Source organism: Halichoerus grypus, chromosome 8, assembly GCF_964656455.1.
Source record: "Halichoerus grypus chromosome 8, mHalGry1.hap1.1, whole genome shotgun sequence".
NCBI classification, from domain to species: domain Eukaryota; kingdom Metazoa; phylum Chordata; class Mammalia; order Carnivora; family Phocidae; genus Halichoerus; species Halichoerus grypus.
In genome coordinates, this window is record NC_135719.1 from 69,385,551 (window position 1) to 69,409,706 (window position 24,156).

At 37.3% G+C, this 24,156-nt stretch overlaps 1 protein-coding gene across 4 annotated transcripts in view; it reads left to right on the forward strand.

Annotated features, from left to right (window-relative positions):
* The window catches only part of TMEM87A (transmembrane protein 87A), a 44,728-nt gene extending 21,804 nt beyond the window's left edge, over positions 1–22,924 (forward strand). Inside the window, exons 8-20 of one of the 4 annotated variants that reach the window (XM_036084633.2) lie at positions 706–767; positions 1,537–1,720; positions 2,760–2,859; positions 5,579–5,672; positions 6,635–6,706; positions 9,143–9,251; positions 10,219–10,277; positions 11,050–11,153; positions 16,308–16,381; positions 16,797–16,858; positions 17,904–17,959; positions 18,480–18,510; positions 21,670–22,924. In XM_036084633.2, coding sequence (XP_035940526.1) covers positions 706–767; positions 1,537–1,720; positions 2,760–2,859; positions 5,579–5,672; positions 6,635–6,706; positions 9,143–9,251; positions 10,219–10,277; positions 11,050–11,153; positions 16,308–16,381; positions 16,797–16,858; positions 17,904–17,959; positions 18,480–18,510; positions 21,670–21,711 — 1,049 coding nt within the window. In that variant the 3' untranslated portion in view covers positions 21,712–22,924. Of the gene's footprint in view, positions 1–705; positions 768–1,536; positions 1,721–2,759; positions 2,860–5,578; positions 5,673–6,634; positions 6,707–7,326; positions 7,396–9,142; positions 9,252–10,218; positions 10,278–11,049; positions 11,154–16,307; positions 16,382–16,796; positions 16,859–17,903; positions 17,960–18,479; positions 18,511–21,669 lie in introns of all 4 variants that reach the window. The other 3 variants (XM_036084635.2, XM_036084634.2, XM_036084637.2) reach the window with 3 other exon arrangements.
* The last annotated feature ends 1,232 nt before the right edge of the window (positions 22,925–24,156 follow it).

Here is a 24,156-nt window from a genome sequence, read left to right on the forward strand (position 1 = left end):
AAAAGGAGGGGTGCCTGGGTGGCTCAGTCAGTTAAGCGGCTACCTTCGGCTCAGGTCATGATCCAGTGGTCCTGGGATCTAGCCCCACGTCGGGCTCCCTGCTCAGTGGGGAGCCTGCTTCTCCCTCTCCCACTCCCCCTGCTTGTTTTTGCTCTCTCTCTCTCTCTCTGTCAAATAAATAAAAATCTTAAAAAAAAAGTATTTTCTGCAAATGATACATTAATGTAGCAAAGTCACATAAAATTGAAGTAGGTAAATAAAGTAATAAATAGGAAAATATAGGTAGGGATAGATAGAAGACAAAGAGGATAGCAAAATGAAGGAATGAAATCCTTTATTTTTCAAAGCACATTAATGATGTGTTGTAAGAAAAAGTATGTATGAAATGTGTTTGGAATTTAGAGGAGCTGGGCTGTGGTTCCAGTTGGGGTTTGTGGAGGAAATACCTTCAATCTAGTCTTTACAGGATGTGTGTCTGGGAACTGGGAGCAGAGGCAGGGAGGCCTGTGCAGGACACAGCATGAACCATGAGAACACCTCAGGAATTTCAGAGTGCTCTATAAATGTATTAATCACCAGAATTGAAATGGTTAAAAGTAAATAACCCGATGGACTTTTCATTAATTTCATCAGACGAATTTTATGCAATGTTTTTGTTTAATTTCTGCATCCTTTACATTAATTCTGAGGACTGTGTTTTGACAGTGACTGTTGAAGTGAAGGGTCCTTATGAATACCTCACGCTTGAAGAATATCCCTTGATGATTGTAAGTGGACTTATATTCTTAACCTTAACATTACATGAGTTTAGCTTGAAAGATTGTCCATGTTTCGTGGCAATATTTTTCTTTAAAGAATTGTTCCTGAACAGTTCAGAAAAGACTGCTTTGTAGTTTCGTACTTCTTACTAAAATATGACCTTGAGAGTGTCAGTGAATCACTCTGTACCTCATCTCATCTGTAGAATGAAGAGGTTGATGACTTGAGGAATTTCAGAATTGGAAAGTACCTCAAAGATAATTTCAGATCACACATTCTTTCTAGAATCCAGAGTGGGGCACTTCTTACCACCCTGTAGTTTCTGATCGCATTTAAAGTAACTAAATGATGACACCTAGGTCGTGTGTATGTCTGTGTCCATGGGAATAGTCTTACTCTGTTTTCAGATTTCCTTTGTTCATTTCTTTCTTCTTTTGCCTTTCATAGTTTTCCCACATTGTGTTTCATTGCCTTCAGATGTATCCTAACCCTGCCATGTCTTTTTCCTCTTTAGTGTTCTCTTCATTTATGTAATGAAAAGGCACTTTTAATGCAGAAGAACAGTTACTCTTAATGATAGGTCCTTAGGTAGTTTCTCTCTGTGCAAGAGGAGATAATTTTTTTGTGGTAGTATTGAACTTCAAAGAAATAAAATAATTATTCTTAAAGTAGGAGGTAGAATACGTATTTTTTAATATAGTTTAAGACTATGTATTAATTCTAAATTGGCTCTTGGCCCTAATCCTCCTTTTTATTTCTTACCCATTTGGATGACAGTTTTTCATGGTGATGTGTATTGTATATGTCCTGTTTGGTGTTCTGTGGCTGGCGTGGTCTGCCTGCTATTGGAGAGATCTCCTAAGAATTCAGTTTTGGATTGGTGCTGTCATCTTCCTGGGAATGCTTGAGAAAGCTGTCTTCTATGCAGAATTTCAGAACATCCGATACAAAGGAGAATCAGGTATGTAACCAAAAAATGTTTCCCCGTCTGTGAATGATCGGCAGGTAAGACGTGAGTTTTCCTCAGGTCAGCAGTCATTAAGTGGGTTTAACTTTTCAGTTACTTAATTATTATTAAGTAATAATAAGCTAAGCATAATCACTATGATTGTAACTTTTGTTTTTAATCTCATAACTTACGGGTTCAGTGATTTAAGAGTGATTGTACTGAAATACATCCACACAAGTTACAACAGTAGTGGCCATTTTGGGTAAGATTATCACCATCATTGAATCTCAATTGCCATTGATTTTTAAGGCACCATTATTATATTATACCCCTAAGGAGGGAAATAAATACTACCAACTTAATAGTAAGATGTCATTGATGATAAGACCTACTATGATTTCAGAGATTTTAAAATATGAGGGAGAAGTGCCTCTAAGAATTGGTAAAATATAGTAATACCAAGAAAATAGGAGGGTGCTTATGGTTCACTAAAGTAAACAGGTAATGACAGAAATTATATTGTACTGAAGTTTTTTGTGATTAGCTTTGGCTCTCTCTCCTCAGACCATTTAATTGTTAATGGTTATTGTTGTAAGATTACTGATTAGAGCTTTCCCTATCTTTGAAAAGGCTTGAAAATAGTAGATGTGAAAATAATTTGAAAACTGCATGTGTTTGTGTTTTGTGCTTTTCAGTGTATATATATTTTTTTCAATGTGTATTCCCCAGTTTTTAAAAATGGGGGAAAAGTTCCGTAGGTGTTATAAACTGTCCATGTAGGTGAGGTATTCTGTTGAGGTTTTAGTGAAGTGGGGTTGGGGAGGGAAGGTGATTTGAGTGCACCCAGATTGCTATTCACATGAGCAAGGTAAGTGAAATCAGCTTCTGTACTTACAAGAATTGCAGGAGAGGTATTTTTCTTTGAACAGGACTAATTCCAATGGTTATTCTGAAGAGCATTAGTTATCTAGATCCACATTCTGGTTCTGGAGTCACGCCTTTTCCCAAACCTAGATTATAGCACTCTTTCCCTCTTTCTTCTTTTTCATAGTTCAAGGTGCCCTGATCCTTGCAGAGCTGCTTTCAGCAGTTAAACGCTCACTGGCTCGAACCCTGGTCATCATAGTCAGCCTGGGATATGGCATAGTTAAGTAAGTATTAACTTTTTATATGGAAAGGACATATTAAAACACTGATTAAATTGAAAGAGTATTGCAGGATCCCATTGTAATTCTGAAAGAATTGATATAAGAAATAGTTCTGCAGTAAGACAGGTATCTAAAATTTTGTAGATTTGCAAAAGCTAGAAAATGTTAAGTGTTTTATTTCATTCACTTCTGAGAACTCGAGCGTATGCAGCAAAGTCTGCAATGTAGTGAATGACATTAAAACATCAAACTTTTAGAGTGAACTTAGTTACTTTTAATCTTCCCAAATGTTTTTGAAATCACATTTTTTATGAGAGTGTTACTCTGAAAGTCTGAAAATTATTATTATTATTATTTTTTTTTTTTTTAAGATTTAATTATTTATGTGACAGAGACACAGCGAGAGAAGGAACACAAGCAGGGGGAATGGGAGAGGGAGAAGCAGGCTTCCCGCTGAGCGGGGAGCCCCATGCGGGGCTCGATCCCAGGACCCTGAGATCATGACCTGAGCCGAAGGCAGACGCTTAACGACTGAGCCACCCAGGCACCCTTGAAAATTATTATTCAAAAAATATTATTGAGTGCCTTCTACATAATAGACATTGTTCTAGGCGCTGGGTATACAGCAAGTAAACAAAAGACTTGGAGTTTACATTTGTGGAGGGAGGGGACAAAGATAGAAGTAAATAAATATCTAATATGTCAGTGATAAGTGCTATGGAGCAGATAAAGCAGGGGAACGGTGTAGAGAGTGCTAGGCAAGAAGTGAAGCTTGCAGTTACAAATAGGGTGGCCAAGGAAGTCTTCACTTAGTGACATTTAAGCAGAGATCTCAAGGTGGTGCGGGAACTATACGTATACCTAGAGGAAGAGATGCTAAGATGTGGTCAGATTCTGTATATATTTTGAAGGTAGAGTCAATGGGATTTTCTGGTGGATCAACTGTGTGATGTGAACGAGAAGAGGAATCAAAGATGATGCCAACTGTTTTGGTCTGACCAATGAAAGGATGGAATTTATATATATATGTATTTTAAAGGTTTTATTTATTTATTTGACAGAGAGAGACACAGCGAGAGAGGGAACACAAGCAGGGGGAGTGGGAGAGGGAGAAGCAGGCTTCCCGCCAAGCAGGGAGCACGATGCGGGGCTCGATCCCAGGACTCTGGGATCATGACCTGAGCCGAAGGCAGACGCTTAACGGCTGAGCCACCCAGGCGCCCCGAAAGGATGGAATTTATAAGTTCAGGAGCATCTTAGGTGGAGTAAGTTTGGAGTAGAGGCAAGATTAGGAGTTCAGTTAGATAACCAAATGGGGCAATAAAGGGGAGAGAGTAGGATAGAGATATGAATTTGGGAGTCATCAGAATATAGCTGTTTACTTAAAGCCGTGAGAGTGGGATGCAATCACTGGGGAAGTAAGTGTATATAGACAAGAGGTCAAGGGATGGAGCCCTTGAACATTTTCAGTTATTTAGAATTCATTGAGATGAAACAGAATTAGAGGAATTTGAGAAGGACTGTTGTGGTGAGAGGTAAACCCAAAGACTGTTTCACGGAGGGAGTGATTGTGTCCAGAGGGTTAAATGATGACTATTGGGTTGAACTACATGGAAGATATAAGTGACCTTAATAAGATGGTGTTGATGAAGTGCTAGGATAAAAGCTTGACTCGAGTGATTTCAAGAAAGAATAGAAGCAGAGGAATTGGAACTAGCCAGGTATAGACAATTATTTCAAGGAGTCTTGCTTTAAGTGGTATTAAAGAAATGGGTTTTAATTTTTTTAATTTATTCATTTAAAGGAGTTTTGTTTTCAGTGGGATTAGGGGAATGGGGTGGGTTTCATTTTTTAAATTGTTTAATTCATTTAACAAATATTTGAATGCCTCCTATATGCCAGGGCGTGGCCTAGGTTTCTAAGGTAACCAGTGGGGAGAAAAATCCTTGCCCATATGGAGCTTTGCTAGCATATGACAAAAAATATAAGAACAAATATTACTTAGACGTAAGTAGACATGATTTATGGCAGTGCATCTCAAACTTATAGTGCACTAATGAATCACCTGGAGATCTTGTTAAAATGCAGATTCTGATTGAATGGCATTTTGAATGTCAAGGATTCAAGACTTTCTTCAAGCAGAAGGTGCTTGAAAGACTTCATATTTTGTTGGATTCTGAGCTTACAAATGTACAGTTTATCTAATGAGTTGCAATAGGGTATTTGCTTATATTTGTTAAAACTTCTAGATTTGATAATGGTATTGTGGTTATGTTTTTAAAAAGTCCTTATTGGTTAAAAACATAGGCTGAAATATATACAAATAAAAGGTATGCTATCTAGGATTTGCTTGAAGATAATATGGGAGGATAGGAAGTGGATGGGGTTTGCATGAGGCACAGTTGGCTATAGCTTAGTGATTATTGGAACTGGATGATGGGTATAGAGGGGTTCATTATACCATTGAATGTTTCAGAATTCTCTATTAAAGAGTTTTTTGTTTTTTTTTTAATATAGTAACTAGGGACCAGATCTAAAGTTCTAGTATTAGCTTGGTTTAAGACCATATGTTCTTTTGAGTTTTTTTTTTCTCATGTGGATCAAGTATGTCTGACTTACCTCTGTTAAGTTGTTGGCCTGTATTTTAATTAACGTGAGTTGCTATTACTTATTTTGGAGTTTGTGACATTGGTACTCAACTCTTTCTTTGCTTCCTGTTTAGGCCTCGCCTTGGAGTCACTCTTCACAAAGTTGTGGTAGCAGGAGCCCTCTATCTTTTGTTCTCTGGCATGGAAGGGGTCCTCAGAGTTACTGGGGTCAGTACTGCTTAATCTAAGTGTTGTATATGGTCAGTTCAGATACATTGTTTTTGTCTTGAGAGGGTGAATTGGAAATGTCTGTGGGCTTCTTTACTTTTTCTTCTAAATCACCTTTAACTCTGATTTTCAAAATGTATGTACAATTCAAATTTTCTTTTTAATCTGTTAGAACTTTATAAGTTCAATGTGTGACCAGGAATGAATGCTTTCCCACCTGTCCCCAAATTGCTACTTACTCATTTCCTCCTCCCAGAAAGTGGGCTCTCATTCTTGTATTAAGTGGCAAAGATTGTAATCTTGCTCAATAATCTGCTTTTTTCAAGATTTATTTGTTTATTTGAGAGAGAGTGCATGCGTGCACGCTTGTTGGGGAGGGGCAGAGGGAGAGGGAGAGAGAATCCCATGCAGACTCCGCTGAGCTTGGAGCCTGATATGGGGCTCCATCTCACAACCCTGAGATTAGGACCTGAGCCAAAACCAAGTGTCAGATGCTCAACCGACTGCGCCACCCAGGCGCCCTCTATTTTTTGTTTTAAAGTGAGAGTACTCTTTGCTTAACCAGCACTTGGGTTTCAAAGGCTTTTCTAAAATGCAGCTAATTGTTTCACATCATTCTTGAGAAATTATAAAATCATGCCCTTTGTCAGGGAGGGAAACCAAAGCACTAAATAAAAATGATAAAGCAATTTATCTTAAAGCTGGATTAATGTGAAGAACTGGTCATTCCAGTAGTTACTTATTTAAAAATCACTCTCAGTAATCACCCATTAGATTCAAGGTGGTAAATGCTGTAAACTTGACTTACTGAGCTCAATAAGTTTTGTAAAAAATTGCCCCTTAAATAAAACATTTTATGGATACATATTTGTTTTTCAGATCACACTGTCCTCTATGTGATTTCCTTCAACTTTTAGCAACTTTAACCCTCTGTCAATTTCATTTTCTTTCTGCTGCTGTAGTATTTTTCTTATCCCTTGGCTCTGTTTGTAAACCTGGCCCTCTCAGCAATTGATGCCTGTATTATTTTATGGATATCCTTTCAATAGTGCCCTGGTGTTTGGGTAATCACGGTTATATAAATAGCACCTTATATATATGAACTCGTGAAACAAGCAGCATAGTTTTTGGGACAGATATTTGCCTTACATTTTATTTTGGGGTGTGCTCTTATTTGTAGAATTATATTGTATTACAATTCTGGAAATTAAAATTGTGTATTAATGCTGCAGTACTTTGAAATATGAGAAGGTTCTTATTAGACTTGTAGCCAAAATCACAATGATGGGAGATGATAGGATGGGATGGGGGCTTGTAACACCACGACTTTTCAGTGTGGTCACTTCTTAACATGGACGACCTTACTTGCCATGCTAGGAGCTCTGTGGTGGTTGCCTTGTATGAGTTAGCAGCATGTTTTATTGTGTTGAGATTGTGATCAATAGTTTGTATGAAATGCTTATAGCTGTGTATTCTGTGTGATCGATTGTCAGAAGGGAAGAATGATGTAGGTACAAAGTATTATTCCTTACTTTCTTTCAGTTCGAATGCAGAATCATTATAGATGATTATGTAAATGCAGAGTCATTAGCTGGTTTCTTCTCTGTGCTCTCTAGACATCTCTTTTTCACCACCTCTTTTTCTTTGTCTGCAGGCCCAGACTGATCTTGCTTCCTTGGCCTTTATCCCCTTGGCTTTCCTAGACACTGCCCTGTGCTGGTGGATATCCTTCTCATTGGCTTGTTTGATGGCGGTCCATTTTCTCCTTGGAGTTGGGTTTCCATTGATCTTTCTGCAAATGGTTTTTGCCAGTTTCGTTGATTACTCCTTACTTTGGGGAATAGGGTATTTTCAGTCTAACAACCTGGGGGCTCAGGTAAGCAGTTATTTTGTTTTTAATTTTAAAAATTTCATCAAGAGTTGGTGACTGCAGACTGAGAATAAGATAAAAGCTTCTGGCCTTTTTTTAAATGAGTATTTCACTTTGATTTTGGATTTATTTGTGTACCTCACTTAGTGTTAGAATCACTGGCTGCTGTGGTCCTACTGTTGCTTTCAGCTTCGGCAGTTCTTAAATGCTTTTAAAATTATGTAAATATTTTGATTCTTAAAATATGGTTTCAGGAACTATACTATTTGAGGTTGTTTGAAAAATTCTAAGTAGATTGAGCAGATTTTAACCCTTACAGGATAAGTGTTTTATACCCTCATTCAAAAGCGACTTGGGATTATTTGAAGACTTTACTCTTTGAAATAAATCTTACTTCATTTACAGGAAAAGTCAACCAGCAGCTAACAAACAAGTTTCTATTTGAATAATCTTTTCTTCCTGCTTTTCAAGAGTAAACATTTGCTTATTTAGGGACTTGGCCTGTTGGATGAAGGATTCAGGTTTTTGGACTTTTATCTTTTGGAGATTTTTAAAAATTTATTTTGGTTTTTGTGTTATTTGGTCCTATGTACAATTGTTCAGTATTATTGTCCTGATGAACTGTGACTATTATAAAAGGCTGAGTGTAAATAAAATAGTAATTTTGTGAATTTGAGGGGATTTTCGTGTATCAAAAATGTTTGAAATTGAAATGTCCTGCATCCAAATGGCCAAAGCTTTTCTAGGTCACTATCTTTGTGAATCTCTACTATGCATATTGAGAGGAGTAGGGAGAGAGACTGGACCATACAAGAAGATGACCCAATAATTAGGTAGCAGTGAGGGCTCTGTTAAAGGGCATGAATGAGCTCCAGCTCACTTGCTTTCATATCTGCCCCTCATTCTGAAAGTTGAACATAAGATAGCAGATAATTGCCTATAGTAGTCATTAGATCTCCCCTATCTTTGTGCAGCAGTTTATACTTGAGATAATGACTTGAAAGTAGAGAGTTGTTGCTTTTAGAGCCTAACTGCCTGGGATTCTCAGGCAATTGTAATTGTCTGGTCCTTTTAATTCAGGATAGCTCAGTGATGGCAGGTTCCTCCTTAGCATGGCACAAAGGGACTGAGTGTAGAACTCTGGGAGGTTGTAGGCATGAATGTAAGACTCTAGACTGGATTAGCTAGGACAGTGAGAACAGAGCCACTGCCTTACAAGAAGAAAGGAGATGATGCTAACTCCTGTTGTTTTGCCTCTTACTCATTTTTATTTCATTTTCTTCCATTTGCTTCTTTTTCTTTGTTTCTCTAGAAAGTTTCCTATCTTTATTTCTCCTTTATATTTTTCCTCTCTTCTTTTTTCTTGTCTTTTGTATTCTCATTTTATCCTGGTTCTGTCCTCTCTTTAAGTGTCATTGAAAATGAAGACTTTCTTACTAATCATGGTGGGCCTGGAGTGTTTGTAAAGTTGAGAGTGAGAGCTGTAAGGCCTGGCGTCCATGGCTCTGTCAGTATGACCCCAGATCCGTAAAGAAATGTAAGGATTAATTTACTAGCTTACTGTTTTTACTGAATGTTGATTTCCTTGACCTGCAAACACATATTTATTAGCTTGACTCAAACAATGAAGCTGTTAAAACTTCGGAGGAACATTGTAAAACTCTCTTTGTACCGACATTTTACCAACACGCTTATCTTGGCAGTGGCAGGTAAGTCGGGGACTTGCTTCCTGCTGTTTAAATGCATTTCCTTTAGAACAAAGATTCTTAACCTGAGAGGCCAGAGATGGGCTTTCTAAAATTACATAGAAAGTTTTGTGCGTTTCACTTAGGGAAGGGGTCTTTCACTTTTGTCAAGTTCTTGAAGGGGTCTTTGGTTCAAAAAAGTTTGACAACCACTTATTTTAATAGCTGGAAATTGATTACATGTAATTTTAACTCTTGGTATATCCCTTTCCTATCTCCATTCTGAGACTTTTTTTTTTGAGGCAAGTTAGCATTAGTGTCATATAGCATTCAGATTTCTTTTAGAAGACATTAATATTTGCTTATTTGGTTTTATTGAAATAAATACAGAATTTTATATAGATTTTGGATCAGTGTATGTTGCTATTATATTGCCTTTACATATGTCATTAAACATGCATAACATATACGTTATGCATATACATTAGGGTAGACTATAGCCCACATAGGCTAATTTGCCTGCCTTTTGGCTTGTGTACCAGGATTAGGGAGGTCTGGCCTATGATTGGGACCAATAATTCTGTTTGTCTTACAGAAAGAACCTTTTTTTCCATCTGACCAGGCAAAGAAATATTAACGTTTAGTTACTAAAGATGAAGAAAGGGAAAACAATCATATTATTGATAATGCTGGAAAAAGACATGTTTCTAATACCTTCTTTTCCACCTCTGAGGGTTGCCAAAGTAGCCAGATGATAAATAAAACTATTCTTTAAGTACAGAAAGGGTTGGCAAGAGTACGCATTGTGTGCCTTGCTTATAGCAGTTAAGTAAATTTGTGTTGAATAAACGTGTTAAAATAAATGAGAGAGAATGATTGTGATATATTGGGAGTTAGGGATGTGTGGGATTCCACTTGATGAGAATCAGATAAATAATTGGGGATATAAACTAACATTCATACTCTGACCAGGTTTTTCATTTCCTGTTAGCATCTATTGTGTTTATCATCTGGACAACCATGAAGTTCAGGATAGTGACTTGTCAGTCGGTGAGTTATAAGCACATGCATTTATGAATAGTGTACTGTTTTATACATACACAGTGATGTTAATGACAGTGGTAAGGTTCACACCTTTTAAGAAATTAGGGCTAGCTCCACTCTGAGGGTTAGAAATGCTTTCCTCCTCCTAAGTATTCTGTATTATCACAGAGCTTGGTATGGTAGGTTTGTTTTGTGGGTTTTTTGGCAGACAATGGGAGAGAAAGGACTGACTATATATCCCAGTATTGGGGAGAACATTATAAAGGATATCACAGTTTTTCATAACCCAGTCTTGCCTTAACTAAAAATTATTAACAAGAAGTCCAGAGTCCTAAACGTTATGTATGAATAATGCTAATCTGAGCAGAAGCCATGTACTTAAGATAGGAGCACAGAGACTGCCCAGTAGCATTTCTTTGGAAGCTAGAGCTAAGCTGTTAAAAATAAATAACAAAAATGAAAACTATAAAAAGTAACAACATGTTACTTTCTCTTACCCTGTATAAAAATCCTTCCCTAAAGATTCTCAGAGCTATAATGAAGCATTAATAAAGTGCTCCATTCAGTTGTGCCTTTTCTTTAGCAACAATAAACACTACCAGGGAAGAAACAGTGTTCATTTATTTTTTATTCCTAGCACTTAGCACAGTGCCTAGCACATAGCAGGCTCCTAGTAAATGTAAGTTGAAGGAATAAATAATTGATTCTTGTTCTATGCCAAGGACTTTGTGAAGAGTTAAGATTATGTATAAAAATGTACTTCTCCCCCTTTTGGTAGGATTGGCGGGAGCTTTGGGTAGATGACGCCATCTGGCGGTTGCTGTTCTCCATGATCCTCTTCGTCATCATGGTTCTCTGGCGACCATCTGCAAACAACCAGAGGTTCTTGGACACTTCTTATTTATATCGCTAACCATTGAATGGCCATGTCATCTGTTAGGGGTGATTGAATGGGTGACAGTGTCATGGCTGTGTCATATAGTGTAAAGAATATTCACTGAGGGGCACCTGGGTGGCTCAGTCAGTTAAGTGGCTGCCTTTGGCTCAGGTCATGATCCCAGCGTCCTGGGATCAAGCCCCACGTTGGGCTCCCTGCTCAGTGGAGAGTCTGCTTCCCCCTCTCCCTCTGCCTGCCTCTCTGCCTACTTGCACTCTCTCTGTCAAATAAATAAATAAAATTAAAAAAAAAAAAAATTCACTGGGTCTGGAATTCAGTGAATGGGTTCCTGTCCAGCTCTCCTATTTGCATCGTGAGTTTTGTCATGGTGCCTCTTTTCACTAGCCTGGGCCTTAGTTTCCTCTTCATATAATGAGAGGGAATTGAACCACCTGATATGAGGTATTTTTAAGTTCTGACATCTGATAATATGTATGTATATGAATAAAGAAGGGAAGTAGATAGATAGTGATACTTATAATGAGAGTCTCACCTGTCCAGTGTCAGGAAGGAAAGAACAATTTTTATAGCCAGTAGCCCAGCTCACTTCATAACAATAGGGTAAAGTGAAAATTTATGTGACAGACTTTGGAATTAAAAATTTATATGTGAATTTGCTTTGTTCAGCTATTGGCAAATCTCAATTATTTAGGAATTGGCTGTCTTTCTTTTGTGTACATCCATGTCTTTGGCATGCCCTCCCCTTTGTGTTTAGACAGTTAAGAGCTTATATTACCCACCCATATTACCAAGGAGGAAAAGGATGAGGCAGCATAACTGAACAGCTAATTTTATAATCAGACATACCAATAAAAGGCTTAGAAAATAAGTGATACCATTTTATCCCATGAAAGTAGCCTTTTTATTATACATTTAATGTTTGTGTTCTTTAAAAAAAGCTAAAAAAAAGAAAAATAGAGTAGGCTTGGGACTGTTGGGGTGAAGGGTATGCACATTTGTAATTTTTAAAGTATTAAAGTCAGATTGCATTAAAAAAAAACCTGAAACAAATTGCATATGTACTAACAGTTGTACAAGAGGAGTTCTCTTCCCTCCTATATCCCCATTATTTAATTTTTGCACATCTGGTAGAGGAGATATTCACTGTTATTTTAAAAATGTTGCATTTAAGGCTGAATTACTTTTTATGGCTTTTATGTGTTTACTGGTCATTTAGTTCTCCTGTCAATCAGTTTTTAATATCTGAATTTTTTTTTTTATCAGCTTGTTGATCATTTTTGTATTGATTTGTAGGAATTCCTTATATATTTTAGATTCCAGTATTTTTTTTTTTCCAGAAGAGATGCATTTTAATGACGAAAGCATTAGTGAATTTTTTCATACATAACCTTTGTGGTATTAAATATGTACTGTCAAATACATACATCCAACCGGATAAGACTGTAATTATTTTGTCATGAAAAAGCTGTTATTTCAAAGGCTTTTAAAAAGGCAAAAATGGTAAAATTACTCAGAAAAAGATACTTAGGAGTGAATGGTATCAGAGTCACATTGGCTGAAGAAGGAAAATAACAACAAACTTTTAAACCATCTTAACATAAACCTCACTGCAAATATACAGTTCTTTTGAACACAGCACATGGAAAGGAGAATAACCTCAAAGGCATTATGGCTTACTTCTCTGGCATATTAAAGAACAAGTTTGGCTAAAGTTTCTTGAATTATAAAATTCTCTGATGAACTCCCCTAGATTATGTGCAGCTTTTCACTTTTAAAAGGTCATATAAAAAGATATAAGTCAGTTTCCAGCAGAGTTAACATTGGTCCATAACAAAAATTTCCTTCAGGTTATTTTAAAATACTAACATAAGAAAATTCTAGTTTAAAAAGAATTTCAAACCAATAGTAGGCATTAAAAAATAGTCATAGGGCCGGTTAATTTTCTAAACCCAAACAAACCAAAAAACCTTTCTTCCCCTCAAAACAGCAATGGGACAGTGGCTCCAAAATATTTGTTTTTTTCCTACAAAAACCAGTTTACCACCTTCTGGAATCCCAGCCCAGGAACCAGCCTGTGAATGTGGCCGGCTCATGGCCCTGCTTTACGATGACAATTGGCGTCCTCTTGTCTCTTCCAGAAGGATCTGTCTCAAGATACATTTTGGCAGACTTCAGAGATTCTGTTCTCTCAACTTCATTGGCATCTTTGCCGACCCAAATAAAAATCTGTTCCCAAGCAGCTAGTAACATGACATCATCTTCTGCTAAATCATCCTGGGTGAACTCTCCTGGAACCTCTTCAATCCTGCTCTCGTCCTCTCTCTCTCTCTTTCTCTCTCAAATAAATAAAATCTTAAAAAAAAGATTTAGAAAATTATTTGTTTCATCATCTATCACAAGCTGATGGAATCTTATCTGGGAAGCACAGTGCTGACTACGAACATGGCCCCTGAATGCCTCAGGGAGGCTACAGGCAGTCAGACCTAGATTCCAGTATTTTGTTCTAAGCATTCCAGGTATTTTCTTCTAGTTGTTGATTATCTTTGGACATTTTAATGGTGTTTTTGGTCATAGAAAAACTTGAAAGTATGGAGTCAAATTTGTCTTTTTTTTTTTTTTTTCCCTTCATGTATGTGTATTTTGTGTCTTGTTTAAGAAACTTTTTCCTGGCTTGAGGTGAAGTCTAAAGTTATTCTATAATTTTTTTCAAAATTTCACAGTTGAACTTTTATTCATCAAGAATTGTTTGACTGTGGGTTCTCTGTTTTTCTTCTATCCCTCTGATCCTGCATCAGTAGTATGCTTATCTTAGTTTCCTCTTACGTCTTGGTATATGCCCTCCCGCCTTAATATTCTTTTAAAAAAAAAAAATCCATTGTTATTACGTCTTTGCTCTTTAATGAAATGTTTAGCTTGTTTGTTTAATTCTAGGAAAACCTTTATTGGGTTTTGATTGGAATTGAATTAATAGGTTAAGTAGAGATATTATACATATTTTTTCCATCCTTGAATATGGTATTGCTCTCCCAATTTTAGTCCTGTGCTTTAGTTATGTTTTATAACTTTTATTGAAGTATTTAAAAAATGTTATGCCTCTTATGGATGTACCCCCCCCCTTTTTTTTTAAAGATTTTATTTGTCAGTGGGAGAGAGAGCACAAAGCAGGGAGAGCGGCAGGCAGAGGGAGAAGCAGGCTCCTCTCTGAGCAAGGAGCCAGATGAGGGACTCGATCCCAGGACCTGAGCTGAAGGCAGATGCTTAACCAATGGAGCCACCCAGGCGTCCCTGGATGCACCCTTTTCAAATAATACGTGTGGCTTTGGCAAAAATGTAGGAATGCTATTGATTTTTTTTTTTTTTTTAATTTTAAGTAGGTTCCATGCCTAGTGGGACTTGAACTCATGACCCTGAGATCAAGAGTCACATGCTCTGTTGGACTGAGCCAGCCAGGAGCCTTTGAATGCTATTGATTTTTATATATTTATCATACCCATCAACCCTCCTACATTGTCTTCTTAGTTTTTTTTTTTTTTAAGATTTTATTTATTTGTTAGAGAAAGAGCGAGCAAGAGAGTGCAACCTTAAGCAGGGAGAGTAGCAGGCAGAGGGAGAAGCAGGTTCCTTGCTGAGCAAGGAGTCTGATGTGGGACTCGATCCCAGGACCCTGGGATCATGACCCCAGCTGAAGGTAGACGCCCAACTGATGAGCCACCCAGGTGTCTCTGTCTTCTTAATTCTGATAATTTCTAGGTTTTCCAAGTAGATTGATTGTTACCAAAAGTAGTAACAATGTTATTCCTTCTTTTCCAAATAATACTGCTGCCTCATTGCTGTTTCTTACCTTAGCTAGGCCCTCCTGTATAATACTGAATTGAGGCATTGAGAGTGGGCCTCCTTATCTTATTCTGACTTTAAAATAAGTGCTTCTCAGGTATCATTAACTTTGGCATCTACTGTTAATTTTTGCTAGTTATTCTTTAATAGGTTATGGGTGTGTTCCCTGTTATTCCTAGCTTTTTTTTTTTTAAGATTTTATTTATTTGAGAGAGAGAGTACAAGCAGGGGGAGGGGCAGAGAGCGAAGCAGGCTTCCCGCTGAACAAGGAGCCTGATGCGGGGCTCCATCCCAGGATCCTGGGATCATGACCTGAGCCAAAGGCAGATGCTTAACCAACTGAGGCACCCAGGCGTCCCTATTCCTAGCTTTTAAAGAGTTATGTTTTGTTTTTTTTAATTCATGAAAGGGAGGTTTAAAAACAAGGTAGAATGAAGATAATAGGCAACAGTAAGTACAGAGTGAGTTCAAAGCTAAAGCTTTCTAAGAATTACTTATCTGGGGGTACCTGGGTGGCTCATTCGGTTGAGTATCCCGACTCTCGGTTTTGGCTTAGGTTGTGATCTCAGGGTCGTGGGATTGAGCCCCATATATGGACTCCATGCTCAGCGGGGAGTCTGCTTGAAAGATTCTCTCCCTCTGCCCCTCCCCCTGCTTTCTTTCTCTCTCTCAAATAAATAAAAATTTAAAAAAATAAGTAAAAGAATTACCTGTCTGGCAGCTGAATCTCTTCAAAGTTGTAAAGGAAAGGTGTTTTAAGATGAGGCCTTCATCTTCTCAGCTCCCCACTTGGAAACTGAGATTTTAAAATTACCTGGTACATAAAAGGTCAGGACTTCTGTCTCTTAACTACGAACTCAAAGTCTGAGATTTTAAATTACATAAGTATTTACTTCCCTCTGTGTGATTTTATATGCTTATAAATGCTTACTATGTGTGAGGTATTGTTCTAAGCATTTTTTGAAATGATTTGTTTACTTTTTTCAAAACACCTCTGTGAGTAGAGTTTCATTATCCCCATTTTCAGATGAGAAAACTGAGGCACAGAGAGTAAGTAACTTGTCTCAAGTCATAAGTAGTACGTGGTTGAGCCTGCACTCATCAGTGTGATGCTGTCCTGCTTCTCTTGCTCGTTTAGGCAATCAAGAGCTTCTCTGAAGGGGAAGAATTATTTTGCTTTCACTGAAATAATTTTATGAATGACTCATTGCAGTTTCAGTAGTAAGGCCTGTAAAATCTAGTTAGTGGAGCATTTTTTGTACTTTTCTAAGGTTTTTCCTTCTGTTCTATCTTTGTTCGGTCAGGTTTGCCTTTTCACCGTTGTCTGAGGAAGAGGAAGAGGATGAACAAAAAGAACCTATGCTAAAAGAAAGCTTTGGTAGTGTTAAAATTTTATTTGTGCTTTAAATATTATTTTCTGTTTTTTAGAAATAGAGTAGAGCAAGTATAACGGTTTGTGAGTATCCAAATCAGGATACTTGGATATAGTTTATTATTTTACAGTCGTTTTACAGTTGTGTCTCAGTTTGGTCTGTGGTGTATTAGGGGACAGCAAAAATAAGGGTATAAATTTTCACGTAAAGCTGTGGTAAATTCAGTAAATAATTGCACATTAAATGTCCAGTTTGCTTACCAGAGGAGCTGAAAATCTGGCTTTGAACTTCCTAGCATAAAGATGGAGAAACATTGTTATATAATTCAGTTTCAGTAAACTTAATGTTGTGAATTCATGTTTGAAATCATTGCTGGTCTATTAATATACTTAACCCATCTACTTTGTTTTCCCTTTACAGAAGGAATGAAAATGAGAAGTACTAAACAAGAACCAAATGGAAATAGTAAAGTAAACAAAGCGGTAAGTAATTATGTACAGGCCTTAATGATTTTTTAAATCTGTGCTCTAACTAAGCTTGCTTTATAAAAAGATCTTTTAATATATATTACATTTACATTTTTAAAAACAGCAAGTGATTCTAAGACCTAGTAATTTTTAACTAGATGGTTTGCTATTGTGTCCTGAAAAGGTACCAGACTAGTCTGATGGTTCTTTTTTTTTTTTTAAGATTTTATTTATTTGTCAGAGAGAGAGAGCACAAGCAGGGGGAGCGGCAGGCAGAGGTAGAAGCAGGCTCCCTGCTGAGCAAGGAACTCAATGTGGGACTCGATCCCAGGACCCTGGGATCATGACCTGAGCCAAAGGCAGACGCTTAACTGACTGAGCCACCCAGGCAGGCGTCCCTAGTCTGATGGTTCTATTTAATTGTTTTCATTAGTGCAAGTTATAGCCCTTTTAATAACCTAAGGTGTTTTTTGTAGTAAAGATCAAGATTTTTTTTTTTTTTTTGAAGATTTTATTTATTTATTTGAGAGAGAGAGACCCAGTGAGAGAGGGAACACAAGCAGGGGGATTGGGAGAGGGAGAAGCAGGCTTCCTGCTGAGCAGGGAGCCCTATGTGGGGCTCGATCCCAGGACCCTGGAATCATGACCTGAGCCAAAGGCAGACACTTAATGACTGACCACCCAGGCACCCCCAAGATTTTTTTTCATTCAGCAGTTTTTTGTTTTGTTTTGTTTTAAAACGTTACATGCAGTCTACATTAAGGGCTTTAGAATTAAACTCACTTTTAAGGAGCAAAACTTACATGAGGCAAATTCTTAGGTATTAGACCACTGAGAAGAAAGCATTTAAAGATATCATTTTATATCTCACTGACATAGTTTTTTAACGTATTGGACTATATGGTTTTTAAAATTATTAGCAGTCCCATTTGTTGTGTGAGTAGACTCCTTCAGAATGCCCAAAAGATTAAATTTTAAAATTTTGAGACCTCTGTATATCCTCACTTGACATGTATTATTTGGGGCATTTTAGTAACAACTGGTATTTGTATGTTCCCAGCAGGAAGATGATTTGAAGTGGGTAGAAGAGAATGTTCCTTCTTCTGTGACAGATGTGTAAGTTTTTGAATCATTACCATGAGAATCCTATTTCAGTTAGTCTTGCTTTTATTATTTTAAGTGAATGAGCTGAAGAATATGATAATGAGAATGCTTATAGATTAAATTATTTAAATTAAAGAATATTAAAAATGTTAAAAAGATGTTAAATAAAAATTACAAATGATATACAACCAAAAGTAATCAGGATTGTTCAGATGACATTTCTGCTTAGAAAGATTTAGCTGTAATACATCTTCCCAAAATCATTGGGAGAATTCTTTGGAATTTTTTAGTTCCTTCCCATGACTGTTTTTAATTAAACATTGGCCCTGTCACAATGCAGAACATGTTTGTTTTCTGTACAATTCCAGTAACCTTCTGTTTTTGTATATGCTTTTATTCCCCTGAAATGGCCATTAATAAGATGCAGATCCTAGATAATTATAAAAAAGGCTTTAAATTGTATTCATAATTCTTTCCTTTATGAACTATTTATGACTTTATGTTGTTCATTTTGGTGTTTTTCTCTCTGCAGAGCACTTCCAGCCCTTTTGGATTCAGATGAGGTTAGTAATCAAATCATGTGCATAAACTGTGGGTCTGATGATTTAATAGGAAATCATAGGTCCTTTGTTCAGGGGAATTTTATTTGACTCAGTAGTGCCCTGAAGAACTATAGTTGGTATAGTTGAAAAAGGATGAGAATAGAAATACTAAGATGAGAACTCAGATATTCAAGAATGTTTCCTTTCTATACACGTCCCCTATTTCTTTTCCTAAGTTATATGATCAGACTGGAGGACATGTCTTTCGTTCTGAATATTAGGTTATTCTAGACCTTCTTGATTTTAGAAAACCCTTTGAAAGCATCTGCCTGATTCTAACTCACTGTTTTGGATTGGCTGCTAAAAAATGATTGTTCATTTCCCACTGACCTGCTGTGTGATGTAGCACACAATGTCAAATTCCTTAGCAGTTCTGTGCATTGAAATAACTGAGAACTCTATCGTGCAGAATTAAACTTACCTTTCTTTGTAACACTTTGCTTTCTATGGTGTATTCTGCAGTTCCCAAATCTCCCTCTTGAGGGCGTCTGCTAATAGTTTGCCCTCGGGGCTTCCCTGTGACTTTAGCTCTCCAGCCACTGCTATATTTCAGGCAGAGAAGGCTGAGTATGTAAAACCCCGTTGGGCCATTCATGGCAATACAGGTTTATTATAGTATTTTTGGTGGTATTGACTTCACCCATCTGTTCATATTTCCCTGTGTGAAAACCTTTCAAGAACTGAATAAGAACTTAAATGAATTATAAGAGAAACAAGTTTTAAAGGACCAGGAATCAAAATGGCATCAGACTCTCCAGCCTCAACTTTGCAATTTAGAACATAATAGAACAATGTCTTTGATTTGTAAGGAAAATTATTTTCAACCTAGAATTGTATATTCAACTAAACTGTTGATATGAGGGTAAAATAAAGATGTTTTTAGTCATGCAGGAAATAAAATACTATGTGTGCATTCTCAAAAAAGGAGTAGAAAGTGTTCTTTACAAAATGAGAGAACTAAAAAGAAAAAGACTTGGGATCCAGGAAATAAGGGTCCAACAGAGAGGTAAGGATAAATTCCCAGGATGATGATGTAAGAAACTCCAAGAGTGATAGCTGGGCAACAGTCTTGGAGAGCATCCAGTCCACAATGGAGCAGACCAGAGAGCTTCAGGAGGAGTAGTTCTAAGAAAAAAAGTGAAAAGGATAGATTAGCTGATGTAATTGATCATTTTGAAAATATATTTACAGTTCTGTCAGAGTTCAGTATAAATTTGTGATACGTACTTTTAGCAAATGAAGCAAAACAAAAATGAAAAATATTAACTCTAAGGTAAAAAAAATTACATAAGAAAAGAAATTTAATGGTAGTACATTAATTTTCTTAATTGAAATGGCATACTATAAATACTATTTTAAGATTTTATTTGAGAGAGTGAGAACGAGCTTGCTTGTGAGCATGAGTGGGGGGGGGACGGGCAGAGGGAGAGAGAGAAGCAGACTCCCCACTGAGCAGGGAGCCCAACATGGGGCTCAATTCCAGGACCCTGGGATCATGACCTGATCCGAAGGCAGACGCTTAACCGACTGAACCACCCAGGGACCCCTAAGTACTATTTTCTAATCAGACATAATTTTTAACCTGCTTTTTATTTTTTAATTTTTTTAGATTTATTTATTTTTAGAAAGAGCATGAGTCGGGGGAGGGGCTGAGGGAGAGGGAGAGAGAATCTCAAGCAGATTCCCCATTGAGCGCAGAACCTGACATGGGGCTCAATCTCATGACCCAGAGATCATGGCCTAAGCCAAAACCAAGATTTGGATGCTCAACAGACTGAGCCACCCAGATGCCTCTTAACATGCTTTTTATTTTTGGGGCGTCTGGGTGGTATTTTTAAGATTTTATTCATTTATTTGACAGAGACACAGCGAGAGAGGGAACACAAGCAGGGGGAGTGGGAGAGGGAGAAGCAGGCTTCCCGCAGAGCAGGGAGCCCGATGCGGGCTCGATCCCAGGACCCTGGGATCATGACCCGAGCCTAAGGCAGACGCTTAACTACTGAGCCACCCAGGCTCTGCCTTAACATGCTTTTTAAAAAAAACTGAAAATACATAAAATCTACCATCCTCATTATTCTTAAGTGCAAAGTGTTAACTATATGCACGTTGTTGTATACAACAGATCTCTAGAGCTTTTTTTTAATCAAATGTAATTTTAATGAATATGTAATATTTTATTATAAGGATATACCATAATTTTGTTTATGCAGTCCTGTATCTTTGGACATTTAATTCTTTCTACTATTTTGTCATAATTTTGAGTTTTGCAGTAGAAATGTTTCTGGCTAAATCTTTGTCCACATCCTTGACTTTTTCTTCAAGTTAAATTCGTGAATCAGAGGAGGTACACATTTTCATTTAAGTTTAATCTTAAGTAGATATTTATTTATTCATTTTCTTTGACTCAAATACATAGTTTCTTTTGATCTGTGATTTAATGTCCAGAAACCTAGAGATTTTGATTCAGTTAATCTTGGGTAGGGCCTGGACATCTTATATTTCAAAATCTTCACAGATAGTTAGGAACCATTTCTTTCTTTTTTCTTTCTTTCTTTCTTTCTTTCTTTCTTTCTTTCTTTCTTTCTTTCTTTCTTTCTTTCTTTCTTTTTCTTTCTTTCTTTCTCTCTTTCTCTCTTTCTTTCTCTCTTTCTCTTTCTCTCTTTCTCTCTCTCTCTCTCTCTCTCTCTCCCTCTCTCCCTCTCCCTCTGTTTCTTTCTTTCTTTCTTTCCTTCCTTCCCCCTTCCCTTCGCCCTTCCCTTCCCCCTTCCCTTCCCCCTTCCCCTTTCCCTTTCCTTTCCTTTCCTACAGTGCAAGTGGGGTGTGGTGGCAAGAGAGGGGGGGGTGGGTGGGGAGAGAATCCTAAGCAGGCTCCACACCCAGTATGGAGCCTGAAGTAGGGCTTGATCTCACAGCCCTGAGATCATGACCTGAGCCGAAATTAAGAGTTGGATGCTTAACCAACTGAGCCACCCAGGCACGCCAGTTAGGAACCGTATCTAACTGTTTAATGGACATAAACAAAAGTACTTGTGGGAAATGTGTGTGTGTCATCTTTGTAGAAGATATTTGGAATGTAGACCATTTAAAATGCTTAGAAAAAACTTTTTCTTTTTTCCTTAGGAACGAATGATCACACACTTTGAAAGGTCCAAAATGGAGTAAGAAAAAATGGGAAGATGTGCAGTTGAAGATGGGCAATATCTGGGAAGAGATCAGCTTCTGTGTTAATCTTCTACACTCCTCCATGGAATTAAAGGAGGCAGTGAAACCTGATCTCTTCCTTGACCTTTGTGCATTGGAGCTGGTGAGAGGTGTCAGAACAAGGAGAACATCTTACTGAAAACAAGTTCATAGGATGAGAAAAATCTACAAGTGTTTTATTTACAACATTGATGCCCCTTTTCTTCCCACACCCAGACATGGATGTTTATGCAACTTATGTGTGTTGTTCCTGAGCCTTCTATAATGTTTAAATTGTTTAATCTATCAAACTAAAAAGTTTAACATCTTCTAAAGAACTATGACGTCAACGCCATAATATGTAATCTCCAGGAGCAACTTCCTATAATTTTTATTTATTTAGGGAGTTACATAGGTGATGGGGGAAATTGTTAATTATTTTTCCGTTTCCTGAGAAGCCAAGACTTCTTGCAGAGGTAGTTTGGAGACAAAAAAAAATCCTGAGTTAAGGAGCCATGGTTCTATCAATGATTTAGAACAAAAAGAAGAGTGTGCAAGAAAGAAACCTGTTACAGTATGATTCAGATCATTTAAAAAAAATCAAGTGCAATTTTGTTTACAAATGGTGTATATTAAAGATTTTTCTATTTCAGATGTACTTTAGAGAGAAATATTAGCTTAACTCTTGACATCTGCTATTGTGACACATCCCATTGCTGGCAATGTGGTGCACACTCCAGAACTTTTAACTACTGTTTTGTAAGCCTCCAAGGGCAGCGGCATTGCAGAATGCTAGGCAATGCTTTGTTTGCCTTCATGCCATTCACTGGGTGTTGCACTAGATGCAAAGAGGCACTCCATCTAAGTGCTTGTGAGTGAGCGCCCTGCTAAAGGAACTGTAATGCTTAAGCAGGAGCTAATACAAAGGAAACAGGTCCTTCTGGCTTAATTGAAACAGTTTTTCCTGCATGAAGTAGTGTGGAGGCCCTGGACTGCTGCTCATTCTTTAGGATTGACTGTTCTTATACCTGGTGTTGGTTTAGAGACTGTTTATAAGAGACATCACAAGGTGATGGGATTCATTTGAAGCACTATATTTCTGTTTTAATGGTTTTGTCCAATTTTGCCTTCCCAAGATTTTTGTTCTACGTAGAAAGTTCATGCCACTTTTTAATATAAAAAAGTCTTAACAAAATTAATATATTTTCCTCATTTTCTTTCGGACTTGCCTCTAAAGACCCTTCTTCCTCCTAAACTCTTGTGGGAATTTTCCTTCCATGGTTTTTGTTCTACATCATCTTATTGTGAAACCAGGGACCACATGACCGCAGTCTTTACTAACTCATAAAATAGTGAAAGTGTTTACATTTATTTAACATCTCTCTATAGCTGTTTGCTGTGGTGATTTAAAAAAAAAAAAAATCACCTGGGCAATATATCTAAGGAACAATATGAAGAACTGACTATATTCTCGGGTTAACCCACTAGCAAAAGGCTATTGGTACTATTGTGTGCTTCTGTTCTTCCATACTGAAACTTAGCAAGTGAAAAATAGTTATAATGCAGCAAGATAGTTGGTCAAATATTTTCTGACGGTGGGTAGATGTTGACTTTAGGCTAGGGAAAAAATCATATTGTGCTAAGCAGGAGTGTATAGTAAATTATGTAGGCTGGGACTTGATAATTCTGTTTTCTCTTAATGGGTTATGTCACTGTGATTAGATATAGTGTATTATTTCTTAAAACTGGTTCTGAAGTAATTTATAGTATTATGTTGATCTATTTAGTTCTTAGTCCTTGGGCCTGAAACTATTAGGTATTAGGCCTTCCTTGAGGACAGCAGCTGGCAATCCTAAATTTTCAAGGTGTTCATTTTCTGTGGTGAAAATCAGCCACAACACTTGATTTATTTAGCAATTTTTGTGTTAGTATTAACACCTTGAAAATATTTCACCGGATTATCAGACATAGCATTTGGTAAAGATGGGACAACTATCCTAATTTACAAGTGAAGAAACTGCCTTGTATAAAAATGAAGTGAGGGAGGGGGTAATAAATAAACTGACCAAGGCCATTTTTTTTACTTCTTATCATAGACTCACCCCTTTTTTCATTAACATTTTTGCTTTAGATCCAAATGCTTACTTTTATGACTTACCTCCTATTTCCTGTGGGGGCAGTGGGGGGGTGGAGTTGCCATATTCACCTCATTGCGGTGGTTTTCAAATTTTAAAGTGCATGGACTCACTTTGGGGACTTACTAAAACACAAACTGCTGAACCCCCCAACTCCAGATACTCTGATTCGGTAGGGCAGGAATGAGGCCTGAGACTGCATTTCTAACAAGTTCCCAGGTGGTGGTGATGCTACTGGTGTAGGGATCAACTTTGAGAACTACTGCCGTAGAACAACCTTTAAAAAAGGGTA